The following is a 19,512-nucleotide window of genomic DNA, read 5'->3' as shown; positions in this document are numbered from 1 at the left end:
CAATAAGTACAAGTAGTTAGTTAATAGTACTCAGTACATATTTAAGTAATTACAATGTAACTACGGCACTGTAAAATAAAGTGTAACTCAATGAAGTTCCAAATGATGGACATTTGTTATTGTTACTCAAATACTTCTTGCAGGATGAACTTGATTGAATCAATTTTATTTGGACACATCTTATTTTAGCTGAGTTTACTCAATTCAGTTTAGTTCATCCTACATGTTTCCATGATTGAATCAAGTTCAATGCTAGTCCAAAGAGATAAAAATAGCTTTTCTTTACACGTTATGTGTTGGCAACCAGAAGATAGTACTGGTTACATCTATGGCATATAGCTATTTGTTAGTTAATTATTTATTTGATTTCTTGTTAGCTTGTCCTCAACTCCAGCACACACTTGACACTTCACCACAATGGTAAAAAAACAAACAAACAAAAAAAAAAACACACCAACATAACAGAAACTATTTTAAATACCAACATAATACGACATTAACAAGTCTTTCCATTTTCTCATGTTGTAAATACCACTTTTGCTGCATCTGAAATCGCTGAAATCATCTTTTGTGCTGTTTTAATGCATTCCAACACATGAGGGTTTATACTACGAAAGTAATGTAAAAGTTAAATGCGTTTTCGACTACCTCTGGAAGTTGTTGAAAATGGACAAGCTCAGAACGTTTTACACCCTGTTAACACCTGTAATAATATCTTATAAATAGAGAGAGAGATTAGAAATAGAAAATGTGCTAATATTACTTGGTAATGAAAAAGATGTATCTTTAGCAGTTTTTTGAAAATGGCTAAATGACTCAGCTGCTTGGACAGAGCTAGGTAGGTCATTCCAACAGCAGGGAACAAACAAGGAGTGATTTTGTGCCTCTTTGGGATGGCACCACATCTTAATACCAGGTGTAAACAGGGCCATAAAGTGCAACAGTCTGGTTCCAGAAGTTAAAACAACAACAAACAAACAAAAAAAAAACATTAACTTTCTCCACAGGTGAAATTATATTTAATGATAACTTATAAATTTAAGTAAAGAGGTTGTTAATCGATGGTATATGCTTTTTTGGAAGCCATCCATTCGCACTATTTCAACTTACTTTTTAAAATAATCATGTTAACAGTTGAATTTGTGCTGAAAAAACAAAACAATGACCAATACTGTACAGAAAATTACACCAGAGTCACTGGGAGCAAATCACTCCAAAAGAGTTCTGCCAGGAACGCCCAATCCCATGAACACTCCATCATTTTGAATTTGATTATATCATTTGCAGTGTTTCATGGGATTGTAGTTCTTTGTGTCATTAAAGCTAAGTATGCAGTCTTGTACCTTTTTGTCTTTTTTTTTTTTTTTTTTTGCTGTAAATAAAGGTTTATAATGTTGTGATTCAACTCATAGATGGTTGGCTTTTGTGGTCTATAATCCTTGAACCAAGACTTTTTTTTTTTTTTTAATCCCTACGGGGAAAATGAATGGAATTCCTGGTTTGGAATGATGGCATGACATTCATGCTCTATGAGGCTGGAAATAGGTCAGTGTTCATTTCCTCCTATTCTGATTTATGAGTGGAAGCACTTTGAGAAAAAACCATGAATTCATGGATAGTGTTTGAAATATTTACTATGGCAGTTGAATGAATCTGTTATCATTCAGACTACTCCCTTGACCTGATGTAACAATGACAATAAAGAAGGTCTTATTTATGAAATGTGTAAGTCTAATCCTCTGGATCCAGCATAAGCATGTTTGTTTTACCATGTCCTGTAAATTCTGTTCATATTTACTTCCCACTGGATGATTAAAACCAAATTAAGTCTTTGAAGAAATGTTTTCATAGTCAGTGATTTATTAAGGAGCAAAAGACAGAAAGTGGCCATCTATGGCATTGCTTGACAAACTGCAGATTCATCCATTGACTGCCAAAAGTTTTTCCTAAATGAATATATAGCTAATGATTTTTGATACTATGTAACTATAGTTACAATTTATTGAATTTTTAACCATTGCTGTTTCATTCATTTTTTTAAAGTCTCTGAAATCATGATCTTAAACATTATTTAATACCTTAAATAATTAATATCCCCCGGTTTCACAGACAAAGCTTAAGATATTCCTAAACTAAAATGCATGTTTGAGCTGTTGTAACTTGCACTGACATATCTTAAAATATGTCATTGTTTTGTCTCAAGATGCAGACCAGTAATGTGTTTTTCTAGTGAAAGTTTATAAAAGCTACTTAATTGAACTAAGGCCTAATCCTGGCTTAGGCTAAGCCCCGTCTGTGAAACCGGGCCTATATGTCTTAATACTTTTCACATTGTTTTTTTTTTTTTTAAATACTTGTTTTTTATAAATATAAATGAGTATTTATACATGATTATATATGAATTCCAGAGGTGCACAGGATTTAATGAACCCCATAGTGCCAGTTTATAACTATATGCAATAATATAAGAGACATCCCAAGCATCCCAAACACCTGAGGCAGTAATGCCGTTGCCCTTGCCTAACATGGTGTATTTGACGGACCAGCATGCTTCCTCTGATCTCCTATGACAACCTTCAGTATTACATATGATATCATCGAGGCGGAGAAAAGAACACAACCCTGCAGACAACAGGTAAATGCCTTTATCACTGTTTTCCATGTTCTGAAGTAAATATGTTCACACAGCTTTTTAAAAATGCCAGGTCCCGGTGTTTGACATGCGTTTGACCAATCAACACAACCCCTGGGCTACACCATTGACATCATATTCTCCCACCCCAAAATCACGCTATTTCGTGATCCAGTGTTTCTGTGTTGAGCTGGTCAGGATGCAGTCTTAATATTAATATAGTGCCACAGAGTCCCAGTGTTTATACTTTTGGGGGAAATCAGCCTACAGATGACATAGGGCTGCATATTAATCTGGAATAGGAGAAAGTTACTTCACCTTTCGACATAAATAAAGGTGTTTGCCTTACATTTTGGAAATGTAGTAGTTGGAACTGTTTCCACACAGATCTACTAATCAGTAAGTTCTGAAGAATTCTCAACTTTTTCTGCAATATGGGTGAAATAATGACAAATGCATCACAAAAAGCAATTTTAAAGAAAACTGGGTAAACTAAAAAGTGAATGATTTAATTTAAACCTGGATGCTCTGTAACTTTACGCTCATTTATACTCATGTATGACCTTTCTAGAACAAAGCAAAGCTCTTCCAAGTTCCAGACTGAATTTTAAAGTCAGCATGAAATGGAAGTTGCATTATAGTCTTTTCTTCACTATTGTGATGTATATCCAAGTGAAACGACTTCTTGAACAAGAAAAAATGTAGGGCGGGATTTGAGTTTGTCCATGGGGAATTAATTGGATGGTTGTGGTTTGCTATTGGTGGATCTCATGTGAGTGACAGGTTGCCCCGCCATCGAGCCAGTAAACACATCATCAGAGAAGATACGTTGCTGCAAGAGGGAGGGAAGTTATTCTGATTGAAGATTACGAGGGTACATGAATTCAAATAATAATAATAATAATGTGTAAATACTGCAATATTCCATAAGAATTGTCAGTTCTGATTTCATGGTGACTTTAAAGTATAGAATCAACAGTGTGCTGTAACATTTCATTTAACCTTTCCTTTAAACTGTATTATTCACATTTCACAACTGTTGTTTGGTAGTCATGAAGGGATATATCTAGTATAATAATACTCCGTGGGTATTATTCTCAGCACATTATACCACCATTTGTCAAACCAGGCATCACATTTTAAGTCAACAGGTGTCTTTTATCAAAATGTAATAACTTGTAATACATCTGACATGATTATCACAAATCACTCTTATTTTTCAACCACCTCTTTGTATTCTAGTGCAGAATGCACACTTTTCACAGTCCAATCAATTCCCAATGGAGATCTCCCTCATTCTCCAAGGATCCTCTTGCACTACACAATTACAGAAGTAAAATGGGTTTCATATTGACTAGAATTTTTCCCCAATGTCATTTTTTTTTCTGGAAACATGCAATCTTGTTTTACAGTTCTTACAAAGCCATATATATTTTCAGATAATTATAGGCCATTCAGTGTGTTCATGTCACCCTGGGATGATGCAACAGTCAACCACAGTGATAAATATTGTCATTAAAATAACTGATATTAAGTAAATCATATGTGGTTACAATTAGAATAATTTCAGCCTGCAAGGAGCACATTTCTGTGCCAAATTTAGCCCATAATCAGCTTGCCATTCCTCCTCAGCTGGGGTCTCATTTCTAAAGCTGCTGCACTAACATATTATGGATGTAAGCCATTGACACTAATGTAAGGATGCCAAGGGGATATGTTTGGTTTGGCAGGAGGCCCCAGTGAAAGCATTCAACTGCCTCTCACCTCGTGTTCCTCCACTGCTCCAGCAGAATGAATAAATAGATCTTGGTAAACAGATCATCCGTTATTCACCTCAAGCAAAACAGTGCGGCGACTCCCTTTGCGTTGCCTTTGATGGGGTAAATAAGTTTGATTCATGGCACAAAACTGCATTCAGTTCACAAGTTCTCTTAGACTACGTTACTGTTTTAGTGTGATAATTTACTGTCAATAGCATTTCGGTAAATAGGAAAAATCCAGCTGAGAAATGACTGCAAGTTATGCCCTGTTGCAATGAGCAATAACTCCAGGGAGAAATTACAATGAAATACTTTCGATGCCAACTTTGGATCAACATACAAAACAGTCAGATACTATCCTAATACTGTAATCATTATGATTACTGCCTATGTTAATTTTGACATTTACAAACCACATATCTTATAGCTGTGGCCGATATGACTGCACTATGGACATTTCTTTGACACACTGAAACATGCATGCTGCTTTTAAACAATATGTATTGTGAAAACGCTATACAAATAAACTTGATCTGAATTGAATGCTTTGCAGAAAGATTTTTTTCTGTCGTAAGTAAAATTGTGACCTGAAAAAAAAATATTCTCTGATTTATGGTTTCAGCAGAATGTAACTTAATAGAAGGATGGGATGGTAAATTGGTTGATTTTCATTGTATTCGGTGCTGAATTTCCACACGACTGTACCTTTTAGCTGTTGTTTTTTTTTTTTTTTCCCCACAATAATGGTCATATATTTTTTATATCTCCAGGAATGGTCTGTTTAAAAACTTGCCAGCCCAGAACATTCTTTCCGATGAGCAAATGACTGGGTGTGTGGCTAATGATAATATTAAGAACTATTAAGAATAATTAAGTAAAATAAATACATCTTAAATGGTAAAATAATTTTAATATATTTGTAATATGTTTCTTGAACCGCAAACTTTGTAATAAATAGAAATAACTGAAAATGTAAATGGGAAATCCTTGTCCTGAGTCTCGGGAGGTTGCAGCACTGTTGGGTCATATATCTGACTAATTGAGGCTGGATGTGAAAATCCCATTAGGTCCATCTAATAGATTTAACATGTGTACTTGCCACCTGATAGCTGGAGGTTGCATTACTGTGTGATCATATGACTACGGTGCGAATTACGGGGGGGTGTATGCCCTACAGAGTAAGTCAAGACAAAAGATTGGGCTTGGAAATACATAAACATTTTAATTCTACATTGGTTAAGTGTCCACAGCTCTGTCTGAATGAAACATGTATCAGTAATATATAATTTTAAGCACCATTAAAAACGGGTCATATTGCCTGAGTGTGCCAAACTAAGAGTGTTCATTCATAAGGTAACACAACACACAATGAAACATTAACAAACCTTTTCTTAAAATGTGTATATGTAGTAGTAACAAAGTTTACTTTGAATGCTGTTAAATCTTTCATAATATGAGAGGAAAAGCTGCACAGTAATATGTTGAACAGGTGTTTCTTGTCATAGCTGTTACTATATCATGGATTTTTAGCATAGCTGGAACACTGTATTGAGCAATCAGAACCCAAGACAGCGTTACAGCGATGGTGTGACTTTCCAAAATGCACAACACAGGAGATACAAAGTCTGTTAAAGTCTGTCTTTATTTAACTAGAAGTTAAATATTATTAATATCTATTAATATTAAATACATTTTTAATTAATATTATTATTTTAACACAGGTTGACTACAAAAGAATAGAAAGGCTTCCCACACGTAAACAAAAGATGACACCAAACAATGAACAGGATGAACTGAAGGCTTAAATACAAACAGGGATAATAAATATAACAAGAAACAGGTGCGTAACTCAATCGGAAACCATGGTTGCAAACTTACAACAAGAACTCAGGAAAACAGTGACAGGAAGCAATGAAAACGAAACCAAAACACAACGAAACTTAACGTAACCCTGATATTACACTACCCCTCCCAGAAGGTACATCCTCCTGCTGTAAACAGTCCAACAGGTGGTGGCTTTGGAAGTGGGTGCAGAGCTCATGATGTACAGATGAAAACGCTATGGTGGAACCGACAGAGGGAGGAGCCAGGGTGGAGCCTTCACTGAAAGTCCTGGCAGACCCTGAAGATGGAGGCGAAGCTGGGAGAGGTGGAGACCCAGGCAGATCCAAGGAGACAGGGCGACACTAAAGGACCTGGAGACCAAGGCGGGGCCACAGTAATGAGCAGCCGAGGTGGAGCCAGGGTGCTGTAGGACAGAGGCGCAGCCAACGGGACTGAGGACTAAGGCAGAGCCAAAGGGAAGGAGGAGCCAACGGAGCCAAAGGGGTGGTAGGACGAGGTGCAGCCGAAGGCCTGGAAGTCCGTGGCGTAGCAGAGCGATGACTGACCAAGGTGGAGCCAGAGGGATGAGGGAGCCCGGTGAAGCTGTAAGGACGATGGTCCCAGGTGGAGCCGAGGGAGCGAGGAGCCAGAGCCAGAGGGAAGGAGGAGCCCAACAGAGCCAAAGGTGGTGGAGGGACAAGGCGCAGCCAAAGGCCCGGAAGTCCATGGTGTAGACAGAGCGATGGCTGACCAAGGTGGAGCCAGAGGGATGAGGGAGCCCGGTGGAGCCATAAGGATGACAGTCCCAGGTGTGAAGGTAAGAGCCAACTGGTCGATGGTCAGAGGTGGAGTGACGGGTTTCGGCGACCCGAGGCAGAGGGAGGGGATCCAAACACCAAGGTGGAGCTGAAGACAGGAAGGCCCGAGACAGATCCAAGCAGCAGAGCAGAGCCACCAAAGGAGGAGCCAAGGGACTAAAAGGAGCCAGCGTAGTTGGGGACGAAAGAATGGATATCATTGGCAGAGGGGGTGGGAGAGGGAGGCTGGGTGGGAACATCATTGATGAAGGATATTGAAACTAGACGTAACCATCAGAGACACAGGAGACTTGGAGCTGGGCGAAACCTGCACCGATGGGAGACCTTGGGGAATGATATTTTCCAATTCACCAATTAATTGTATTGGGACCAGGCACAGCTCACCCTCAGTGGCGGGAGAATAGGTGGGGCTCCACTCCAAGATGTCATACTCCACTAAGATTCCCTCCTCGACGGGTGCTGGTGCTGGCTTACGTACCTGATCAGACTCTCTGTGGTGCTCGGGCTCTGGGACAAAAATGGCTTCAGTTGTAATCTCAGGTGCTGTCTTCGTAGTGGGCTCGGAGTCTGCAGTGGGCTCAGGCTCTTGGTCGATGGGGGGCATGGCTAACGTCTGGCTGGGCTGTGGGCCCAGAGTGGGGATAGGGTGACCTGCACATATTCAGCGAAGCTCCCTTGAAGACCTTCCACAGACAGGCGTGCCATCGGCCGCTCATTGAGACTGGTGTTGAAGCAGACGCAAACCGAGTGATTGAGATAGTGGGTGAGACATGCCAGATTGAGAAAATCCCTTGTGTGATCCTTGAAGGAGCGATTCCCCTGCTCAAGCAGGAGCAGATGAACTACAAGTATATCCATAGCTGTTTTTATATTCCTTTTTTGAGTTTCGGTGTTCTGTCAGGTGATGGTGTGGCCTTGCAAAATTTACAACACCGGAGATACAAAGTAACAGTCTTTATTTAAGATAAACGATCAGAAGAACTACAAGAGACTTTCCACATGCAAACAAAAGATGACACCGAACAATGAACAGAAATAACTGATGGCTTAAATACACACAGGAATAATTAACGTTACAAGAAACAGGTGCGTAACTCAATCAGAAACCATGGATACAAACTAGCAACAAGAACTCAGGAAAACAGTGACAGAGAACAATGAAAACGAAACCAAAACACAGTGAAACTTAACATAGCCCTGATATTAGTGGAGACCAGGGCTAGTTGTCATACTTTTTATTCCATGCATAGAAACTGTATTATAGACCAGGGGTTTTCAATCTTTTTGATGCCACAGACCCCTAAATATGATGTTCCTTTTGCAAGGGGCCCCTTTCCTAACTAATAACATAGTAATAATGCTAATTATAATAATATAATTATGTTTAAAGACCCATTTATACAGTAAAAATTGTTAGAAATGTATACAATATTATCTGTAAAATATATAACATATCTGTATCTCTACCCACCACTAGTGTAAGATGTATAAACCTAAAGAGAAACGTAAAAATGACATGATTATAGACCAGTCTTTAGAAAACAGAATATTGTCGAATTATGTATTAATAATAAGATAATTTGTTATTTATTCATTTATATGCATATATACATATTTTACATTTTCTCTGAACTTCGAATGGACGCACGGTGCTGTCGTGTAGCCGGTGTCTCTGATTGGTCAGCACCTGCTCACCTCCTTCATCCAAACTGACATGAGTTGGAGGAAATATAGGCAGCATCCACCCCCCCGATTCTCACTTCGCGTCTGCGCTGCTCCCTCCACCGCATGTGCTTCAATCTCTATGGTAATGCTTCAGTGATCCGAAGATATTCGCAGTTTTGAACAGCGTTATCATCATCCTCACGAGACATGCGTGTGCAACTGACTATAGGAGTGTTGATATTGTTTTTGACGGTGCGGCAAACACACGCGACTGATTCCAGCAGCGCTCATGACACCTCACAAGAGAGATCGCTGAACATCCAGAAGAGAAGACTCTCTCTGCAGAACACAGGTAGGCACTAACAGGGCTTTTGCGCAGTGCATTCACAGAAAATCAACAACAGCTCATATGTGCGTGTGGTTGTTTGAACTGTTGGTGTTAAAGCTGTATGAAACTTTTATGTTCTATCAAACAACTTATCTCCAGATTATGTCACACCGGTCAGCACAGCTACATTAAAAACGTTTTTATTTTATTTTTTTTATTTTTTTACCACATGTACTTAATATGACAGATAACATAAGGTTTTTTCTATGTAATAAATATGTATTTTTACACCGTTGTGGAAACGTTGTTTTGACGTTGTTGGCACGTCACATCGCGACGCGATGTGTTTAAGGTATAGTAAGCAACATAGATCAAATGTGACACTTTATTATTTTTCTGATCGGTTATATATAATCTGAATAACCGGCATACCATAATTCTTCTCCTGATTTTTCTTAATTTTGCCCTACCTGTACACCTTAATGATGGCATTATTGTCGTCATATATTAAATTTATTATTATTATTATTATTTTTTTTTTAATTTTTTTTTTGCTATCTACCTCAGAAATATTTTAATGTGGCATTGTTGTTTTAGTATTTTCTGTTTCTGAAATATTGCATTCAAATGTAGGCCTAAAGATAATAAAACGAGCCAGAAACATTTGATCTGGCTTTGTTGTGGTAGTAAAACAGATAGGAATTTTAAAACTTTATTTACATATTTCATTTTGGTTGCATCATTATTTAATTGCAAGTGTGGCATGGCTTCTAGAACATTTTTAAAACGTTCTACTACATCACCTAACTGCAAATGTTTACAATTGTTATAAAAACATTCACTATCATAAAGCTTCACTGAGAATTTACACGTGGTGAACATAAATGTAGAACACTGCATTTGAACCTTACCAAAGTCCACACCGAGACAGTGTCACAAACATAATGGACATAGAACTTTATGATTATTTTGAACGTTCTCAATCACAATCTTTCCAAAAATGTTCTTGTTACCCAGTGTGGTGTAGTTGAATATAATTTTTCAAAATATCAAAATCTTCACAAAAAAAAAAATAAAATAAAAAAAAAATCAAAGAATTTATATAATTTACCCCTTAAAATGAATTACAGAAAAATGTGGTAAAAATGCTACAGTAAAAACATTAACTTTAAGTTACCTTACCATATACAGTGAAAAAATAAATGGTTTTTATTATTAGCAAGTAGAATGACCTTATAATATATGGTGAAAAAACAGTAAAAGGACATTCCCAGAAGTCCCTGCATACACAAATAGACCTTACTTTATTTGTAACTTAGTTATATTGTATTTATCTATCCTTGTAATGTGTATTTGTTCTTTTTTTTTACTGACTGTTCACTTGTCTTTAATAATATGTAATAAATTGAAAGCATAGTTACATTATAAAAATAAAGGAAATTGTATAAAAAATAAATAAATAAATAAATAAATAAATAAATAAAGTAAAAATGCAGAAAGGTTTTTTGTATGGGTGATAGAGATGGTAGCGTGTGAGTCTGCATAAGAAAACTCAGATTGTCATGCATCCCTCACATGCACATGTCCCAATCACTCAGAGTCAAATGAACAACCTTGATTATGAGTCTAAAACACACGTCCATCACAATAAATCACACATTACTATAGTTCTACTGCTACACTGTTCTGTGACCTGATAAGTAGAATTTGGCTAAATTCATATTGTAATGACGTCATGCATATTTCCCTTAGCCATATTGCTCCCCCCCCACTCCCCACAGCATATTGTCTTTGACATTTGATCCATTTCATGAACTAAAACTAGACCTGCAGCAGGGGTTTTGCTAGTGTGGGGAAAGGTGGGTCTGAGTACAGGGGGCTTTAGGGGGCCCCTGCCATTTCTGCCAATGGGGAACTTCAAAGTGAATAGAATTATATAGTAATATATCAACTGAGGCTACGTCCACGTGTCCAAAAAATGCAGTTTTTGTCCACACTAGTTGCTTGTCTACACTGAAATGTCTGAAAATGCTTAAATGAATAGATCTACAAAAACGCATTTATTAACCCACTGGAGTCATATGGATTAATTTTATGATGAATGCATGTACTTTTTGGAGCTTCAAAAACCCTGGCACTCTTCAACGCCATTACAAAGCTGAGAAGAGCCAGGATATTATTTAATATAACTCTGATTGTGTTTGGCTGAAAGAATAAAGTCACAGACACCTAGGATGACGTGAGGGTTAGGAATTTATGGGAATTAACTGTTTTTGGGTGAACTGTTCCTTTAAATCACCTTATTGTGCATGCATGAAATGCAATAAAAGCTCACTGAGATGATACTAAGAGACCAGACATAACATCCTCACATCGTTCTTCTGCCACAATTATTTTATTAGCAAAATATCTCACCACTCACTGGAACTTCCACACTATAAAAATATGAATTGGGCAGTGTTAATATGAAGGAATTTTCTGTATTGACTTTTTTTGTATTTTTAGTAATGCATTGCATTGTGCCCTTTAATGGTTAAAGGAAATGCCTGTAAATTAACGAATAATGCCTTTTCAGTTTTTCTGCACATATTTTTTTTCTTACAGTGCAGTTCGCACTCAAACTCCATTCTATTCTTGTACTGAATCGGTTTCTGGTTCAAATATATATGGCTGAATTTAACAAGTATTTCCACTTGCCATTGTGGACTGTTTACTAAAATAAAGTTGACCGAGTGGATCTTTGAGCTGGTGTGGGTGAGTGGAGGCGGATATGCTAATTTGCATATTCATAGATCAGCGTGTACTAAATGAAGCAAGGGTGTAGAGTTACATTCAAGCTATTTTAAGTCATGAATAAATCTTTCATAGAAAAAATGTTTAATAAATGTTTAATGTTTATAAAAAATGTCATTTTGGTGATCAAAGATGAGCCAATCACGTCAACATGGCATGACATGAAGCAACCGACTCTCAAAAGAAGTTAGGATATCCCGATATTTTTTCTGCTAATATATGAAAAATAGCGGGTGTATGATGTATATTACGATGTTATGATGAACTATATGCCTTTCTCTACTGACGTTCTGAGTTGTTTCTAAGGATGCTCATGTTCGGAAGGCAGCCGTCTGACTCGCGAACGGGAACATGGTTTGTAACATTAGCAGCACATTATTAGCTGTTTGATAATGTAGTCAAACAAAAGGCATAAAATCATATTAATTATCGTTATGTGTCCAACGTTGTAAAAAGCAATACCATTGTGCAGCGTTTACCTCAGTAAGTTGACCGAATGGATCTCTTTGCTGGTGTAAGTGAAGGCGGGTCTAATTTGCATATTCATAGATCTGCATATACTTAATGGGGCATGTAGAGTTACATTCAAGCTATTTTAAGGCATGAAGAATTTTTTTCACTGGATGAAAAACATTAAAATATGTCATTTTGGTGATCAAAGATGAGTTTTAAGGGATACAATTATTGACTACAGGGGAACTTTAATTTTCATGCATATTTGTACATATTGGCCTGTTTTCACAGACAGGGCTTAGATTAAACCAGGTTTAGGCCTTAGTTAAATTAAGACATTTAAGTAGTTTTTATAAATGTGCCTTAGAAAAAAAACATTACTGGTGTACATCTTGTGACAAAACAATGGCGCTGATATATTTTAAGATACGTTGCTTTCAGTTAAAACAGCTCAAACATGCATTTTTGTCGAGGCTTAAGTCTGAGAAACTGGGGGATAATGGCACCCATTCTGTGGAATGGCCCACATACATCCCTTAAAACTGAAACACTGTCAGGCAGCTTACTAAAAACTGTACTGTGAACACTCAGTGTTCTCTCTCCCTCAACCGTTCTCCAGCGGAGATTCAGCAGTGTCTGGTGAACGCGGGTGATGTGGGCTGCGGGATGTTCGAGTGCTTCAACAACAACTCCTGCGAGATCCGCGGACTACATGACATCTGCATGACATTCCTCCACAACGCAGGCAAATTTGACTCCCAGGTACGTTCCTGACTTATTCACTCACATCCCAATATTCGGTAGGCAATATGTACACTGAAATGCACTTCATTGGAGTCGTATCTTGCCTGCTTTCCAGTGAGAGCTGACAGTTCGCTCACAATGTCCATATCATTAGACATACTTGAGCTGAAATAATCTTGGTCAGCATTTTGTCATTAACTGCATGGGTTGATGAACGACTTATGCATCACCTCAGGGAAAATCGTTCATCAAAGACGCGCTGAAGTGCATGGCTCATGGACTCCGCCACAAGTTCAGCTGCGTCAGCCGCAAGTGTCTGGCCGTGAAAGAGATGGTGTTCCAGCTGCAGCGCGAGTGTTACATCAAACACAACCTCTGCTCCGCTGTGAGGGAGAACGTCAACGTCATGGTGGAGATGATCCACTTCAAGGACCTGTTTCCTAAAGGGTGAGTCCTTCAGTATAGGGTTGTGCAATATTGACAAAAAAAAATGATTTTCTGCTACTTTTTCCGCTTATGATAATTAGACAATATTTTGTTTTTGTGCTGGTGTCTTTTCTGGTTTAGACCTTTCATATTCTTCGTATTCTATGTGGTGGTTAGTTCACAGAATTAAGTTGTGATATTTGGCACCTTAATTGATTTCCAGGGATTTTGGCCTGTTTATTGGCATTGATGGTTCCATGAAGAGCCTTTAACATCCATGGAGCCTTTCCATTACACAAAAGGTTCTTTATAGTGGAAAACGTTTCTGTAGAGTTGTAAAACGTTCTTCACACTAAGAAAAAAAATAGTGTTTCTTTTAAAGGGTTAGTTCACCCAAACCCATAAGGCTTTTGTTCATCTTCAGAACACAAATGAAGATCTTTTTGATGAAATCTGAGAGCTTTCTGTCCCTCCATTGACAGCTACACAACTGAAGGTGATGATTCACGAGACAACTTTTTGAGCAATGTTGCTGGGCAGTGTTGCCGTCAACGGGCAACCTGGTGAAACTAAATAGAGAGGAGCAAATCTATTGCCAACCCAATAAATACTTTATTATTAAACACTTGTTAGGCCCTTTATTTCAACTTTCAAATATTGTTTTTAATTTTTATTAAATATAAATGCCTTTCCGATCTGATTTATGATGGGAAAAAGGAGAAGAGCGAGTTTGGCAAAAGGTGGATTTGAACCCGGGTTGATTGCGCCAAAAGCTACTTTCACGTGCCATACTCTCTACACCACTGCAGACGTTACATGGAACACGTCTTTTTAGCATTTAACTAAAAATATTCGATGGCTAGGTACATTAAAAGTGACATCTGTTGGTATTCTAAGCATTAAATGAAGTAAATTCCCTGTTTTGGGTTGACACATGACAACTTGCCAGCGTAAAAATATATAAGTTCACGCTCTTTTTCTTCGCTGGCAGTGGAAAGTATCCAGATAGAAACTGTTGCTCATTCTCAATGGGAAAGTGCCCAAGCAACATTGCTCGGCAACATTGGTCAAAAAGTTGCCCATTGTATCATCAACTTGACACTGATGCTTTAGAAAGTTAATAAAGAGATGGTAAAACTAATTCATATGAATCAAGAGGTTTAGTCAAAAAATTTCTGAAAAGAAATGATCGCTTCATATGATGAACAGATTGAATTTAGGCTTTTTTTCACATATAAACATTCATCAACTCGCACATCAGTTGTGGTAAATGTCAAGCATGTTTGCTTGATCGAGAACCAACGAGGTTCATCTTAGCATGTTTGAGCTTCCGCAAAAGGTTTGTTCTCGCGGGTCAAGCAGGTTTGGTTGAACTTCTGTTTATTTTCACTGATCAATGTTTATATGTGAATAAAAACCTAAATTTAAATTTAAATTTGGACTAAACCACTCAATTCATATGGATTAGTTTTACAATTTCTTCATGAACTTTTTGAAGCGTCAAAGTTTCCGCGTAGCTGTCTATGGAGGGACAGGAATCTCTCAGATTTCACCAAAAATATCTTCATTTGTGTTCTGAATATGAACGAAAGTCTTACAGGTTTGGAATGACATGAGGGTAAGTAATTAATGACAGAATATTCATTTTTGGGTGAAATAACCCTTTAAGAACTGTTCACTGAAAGGTTCTTTGGGGAATTAATAATGGTTCTTCTATGCATCTCTATGAAACCTTTATTTTTAAGGACAATTTTTTCTAACCTTATCAGATATATGCATTCATCTTTGTCAAATTCTTACATTTTTATCAATAAGACACTATAGGCTGTTACCAATCAAATGAAATCAGTATCAACTAAATCCATTTTTGCAATGCAGAAGTGGAACAGAAGCTGCAACTAAAGTAGTATTTAGATTTATTTACACTGAAATTACAACTGCATAAATGAGATAAATGAAAATTATATATTTTTAATGGAATATTACAAAGTTTATTATAAATGATTTATCAAAATAACTTCCCCTCCCTCTTGCAGCGACATCTCTTCTCTGATGATGTGATTACTGGTGCGAGGGCGGGGCAACCTGTCACTCACATGAGATCCACCAATAGCAAACCACAACCATCCAATCTATTCCCAAAGAACAAAATCAAGTGCCGGCCTTCATTTTTTTTATTGTTCGAAAAGCTGTTTCACTCAGATATATGTCACAATAAGAAAAAAAAAAAGACTATCGCAAACTCCGTCTCATGTCAACTAGAGTCTTTCATTCAACCGATTCATTCAAATGCCCGATTCATTCAGGAACGAATTCAAGTGAACCATTTATTTGTTCAAAAATGCTGATTCATTCAGAAACAAAACCCCACTACGTATTTCTCGACGATGCACAGCAGTTGCAACTATTTTCGTTGGCGAGATATAGAGTAAAAACAGACGATATTGTGTCAAAAATGTAAATTTTAAAACTTAAAAGTCAATACCGTATGTCACATTTACAATCATGCTGATATTTGGGGAAAAAAACGGCATGCGTACATGCTTTTCAGACTGTGTGACATACTTGATAATGCCAGCAAATTATTTAAACAACAATACAATATTATCGTAGACAATACATTTCACAAACCCCTACTTCAATATCAGACACGAGTAACAGTGGCTTTTTTTTCCTAACACTCTCCTCTCCTTCACCGAAAGGCCTCACGTGGAGTTGGTGAACATCCTGTTGGGATGCGGCGAGGAAGTGCGCGTCGCCATCGGCCGACGAATACGAACTCAGTGCGAGCAGAACTGGGGAGCTCTGTGCGGGAGTCTGAGTCTCTGTGCCCTTGGAAAGGTGGAGAACCAGGCCAGTTCCACCCTCGCCCCTGTCCCAGACATCACCACCCCACCGGGAGCCAACGGCAACTCCCTTCCTCCTGCGAGCCTGCTTCTCCCCGAGTCTGATGGGGAAACAGTTTGGACGCTCACAAAAGGAGATGAAGATGAACATCAGTCCTCAGGTCCTCAAGACAATGCCTCTGATGCGGAAAAAGAGCTAAAGAGGTCTCTGAATGCCACCAAAAGGAGGTGAAGGGAAGATGGGTGCGTTTAGCCCACACATAGCCTACACTACAGGTCAAAAGTTTGGAATAATGCAGTCCAGTCCGGCGTAAAATGACAGCATGGTAACAACACTTTACTACTACAACAACTCTTCCTCTCCTCTAAAGCAGCCCAACATGGCCTAACCCCCTTTGTTGCGAGTTCTCGGGAGCAGAGTTTATGTAAATTTTAAGGTTAGTGATGTCACTAGCCCGGGAAGAAGCTTGTTGTAGTCCCTAGCAGCCGTTTGTTGTAGTCCTTAAACAGCGAATTCTGTAAAAGAAAATATCTCCCTTTGCATTGAACTTTGAGCGTCATAACTTTGCAGATGTTGTTTATGCTCAAACAGCAACATTACACACTAACTAAAGTAAAAAAAAAAAGTCAAATCATGATCAACCACCCCTTTAAAAGAACTGTTTTCTTTTAAAGGGGAGAGTTAATGTGTCCTTGCTGAATTAAAGTGTGAATATATTTTAAAATATAACATTTTCAGCATCATTACTTTTTATTGTCACATGATCCTTCAGAAATCATTCTAATATGCTGATTTGCTGCTAAATTATTACCCATTGTTATTGGAGCTAAATTATTAATAATGGTTATTATTTTTAAGCTTGAAAAGCAGTTTTGAAACCATGCTATATTTTTTTCAGGATTCTTTGATAGCAAGTTCAAAAGAGCAACATTTATTTGAAATAGAAATCTTTTGTAATATATTAAATATCTCTACTGTCACTTTTGATCAATTTAATGTGTACTTTTTGAATTAAAGTGTTCATTTGTTTAAAAAAAATCTTACAAATCGTTGATGGGTAGGTGTACCAGGTCTTCAACATTAATTATAATAAGAAATGTTTCTTGAGCAGCAAATCAGCATATTAGGATACGTTTACACAACAACGGTGTATTAAAAACGGAAAAGTTTTTTCTTTGTACAAATAGCAACGTTATCGAAACTATCCAATGCCTTGCAGCGCTATCTCACGACCAGTTCGTACGTATTTTACGAGGTGGCCAATTCGTATTTGTATTCGTATTTAGAATTTGTACGACCTCATTCGCATGAATTCATACGATTTTGACGGTTAGGTTTAGAGGCTGGGTTAGGGGTCGGTCATTTGTACGAACTCATACGAGTGAGGTCGTACAAATTCGTACAAATTAGGCACTTCGTAAAATATGCACAAATTGCCTTGAGATCAGCTTTAACTATCCCCGTTCACACGGATCCGCGCAAACAACTAAAAGACTACGGGCCTATCCACCTTATTTTATCAGTTTACTACAGTACGCTTTGAAATTATTTTAGTTATTTCCCTATAGTGGCTAATAAATCGGAAGTCTCGCACATTCACAGAAAACAGGATGAAAAATATGGTGGATGGACTAAAAACGTAATACGCATGTGCATAACATCACCGTTTTCACAGATTCGCATTTTTGCAGTTTACACGGAGATGACAACGGTATAGTTTTCAAAAACTAGCATTTTCAGGCCACCAAAACGCCGTTGTCGTGTAAATGAACGGCCAAACGCATAAAAAGTTTTCCATTTTTATGGAAATCATGTGACACTGAAGACTGATGTTGCTGAAAATTCAGCTTTGATCACAGCAATAAATTTCATTTTAAAATATATTCAAATTGAAAAGAGTTATTTTAAATTGTAATAATATTTTACAATAATACTGTTTATTATACTTTTAATTCGTGGTGAGAGACTTCTTTAAAAACATTTAAGAAATTGTTCCAAACTTTTGACCTGTAGTGCACAAAAGGCTGGTTTCACTGCTCTCCTTCCCTGCCTCACTCAAGGACAAATAAGCTGCAGTCTCCAGTGATTCTATAAGAGCACCAGCGATGACAGGGTATTTTAATGCGATGCTACATTTAGAGCTGCCGTCGGTCATTCTGTGAAAACATGGACTGGTACAGTATTTGATAGGAGTCTCAAAAATGTTGCAATATTTCAGAGGCGTTTCACCCTTTGGATATGTATTTGTAGATTGTGGACTAAGTGCATTCCTCAGACTGCAGACTCTTCAGAATGCTTAGAGGGAGTCTGTCAGGCTGCAATCCTCAATAGCATTATTACAAAAACCGGCCTTGTGTTTTTGTGATGACATCATTCCATAAGCTCAGTATTTGTCTGCTTTGAAGCCTGGCCATTTGGGTGAAGCTCACAGAAACATGTTTGGGTCACGTGTCACCCCAAAATAAGAAAAGAATTATATATGTATTACGAAGCCCCACACAACATATTGTGTCCTCAAATTAAGAAGATGTACTAATTCGTTTTGATTTAACTAAAAGACGTGAACAAATTATTACAACGTGGCCATGATTTAATAAAATTATGGAATAAATTATATCGTACACATGATTTACTTAAAATGAGGAAATTAATTAGTAAAATATGCTCATGTATTTGTAAGTCATGGAAAACAAATTGTTAATGATATACCTTGATATACATATTTTTTCCCCACGTCATGTGAGCGGCTCCCTAATGAATAAAATATATATTTATTTAAAAAAAAAAAAAAAAAAAAAAAAAAAGAAAGAAAAAAGGATGCATTCACAGTACGTCAAAATTTGGAAACATTTTTTTGAAAGAAGTCTTTTCTGTTCACCAAGGCTGCATTTATTTAATCAAAAATACAGTAAAAACTAATATTAAAAAAATATTATTACAAATTAAAAGAACTGTTTTCTATTTGAATATATTGTAAAATATGATTTAATTTTTAGCGTTATTACTCCAGTCTTCAGTGTTATATGATTCTTCAGAAATCATTCTGATATATTTTCTGCTAAAGAAACATTTTTGATGATTATCATCAATGTTGAAAACATTTTTGCTTCTTAAAAAAAATTGTGGAAATGGTGTTACTTTTTTTCAGGATTCTTTGATGAATGGAAAGTTCAATGAACTGCATTTATTACATTTATTTATCAAAATCATTACAGCATTTAT

General features: G+C 37.2%; 1 protein-coding gene across 1 annotated transcript; it reads left to right on the top strand.

Moving 5' to 3' along the window:
- The first annotated feature begins 4,641 nt into the window (after positions 1-4,641).
- stc2b (stanniocalcin 2b) lies at positions 4,642-19,256 on the top strand. The gene is made up of 4 exons (XM_067375664.1): positions 4,642-9,051; positions 12,893-13,035; positions 13,253-13,464; positions 16,146-19,256. The coding sequence occupies exons 1-4, from the start codon at positions 8,907-8,909 to the stop codon at positions 16,519-16,521; spliced, it is 876 nt and encodes a 291-aa protein (XP_067231765.1). The 5' UTR covers positions 4,642-8,906; the 3' UTR covers positions 16,522-19,256.
- The last annotated feature ends 256 nt before the right edge of the window (positions 19,257-19,512 follow it).

The sequence above is a fragment of the Chanodichthys erythropterus genome, chromosome 22 (assembly GCF_024489055.1).
Source record: "Chanodichthys erythropterus isolate Z2021 chromosome 22, ASM2448905v1, whole genome shotgun sequence".
NCBI lineage: Eukaryota > Metazoa > Chordata > Actinopteri > Cypriniformes > Xenocyprididae > Chanodichthys > Chanodichthys erythropterus.
The sequence above is the reverse complement of the archived record's forward strand: the minus strand, read 5'-3'. Positions and strand labels throughout refer to the sequence as shown.

Excerpts from the sequence above, each read along its gene's own strand:
- stc2b (XM_067375664.1), top strand. The coding sequence starts at position 8,907 with ATGCGTGTGCAACTGACTATAGGAGTGTTGATATTGTTTTTGACGGTG. Across the intron at positions 13,036-13,252 it reads CAGGCAAATTTGACTCCCAG|GGAAAATCGTTCATCAAAGA; the intron begins GTACGTTCCTGA and ends GCATCACCTCAG. Across the intron at positions 13,465-16,145 it reads AAGGACCTGTTTCCTAAAGG|GCCTCACGTGGAGTTGGTGA; the intron begins GTGAGTCCTTCA and ends CTTCACCGAAAG.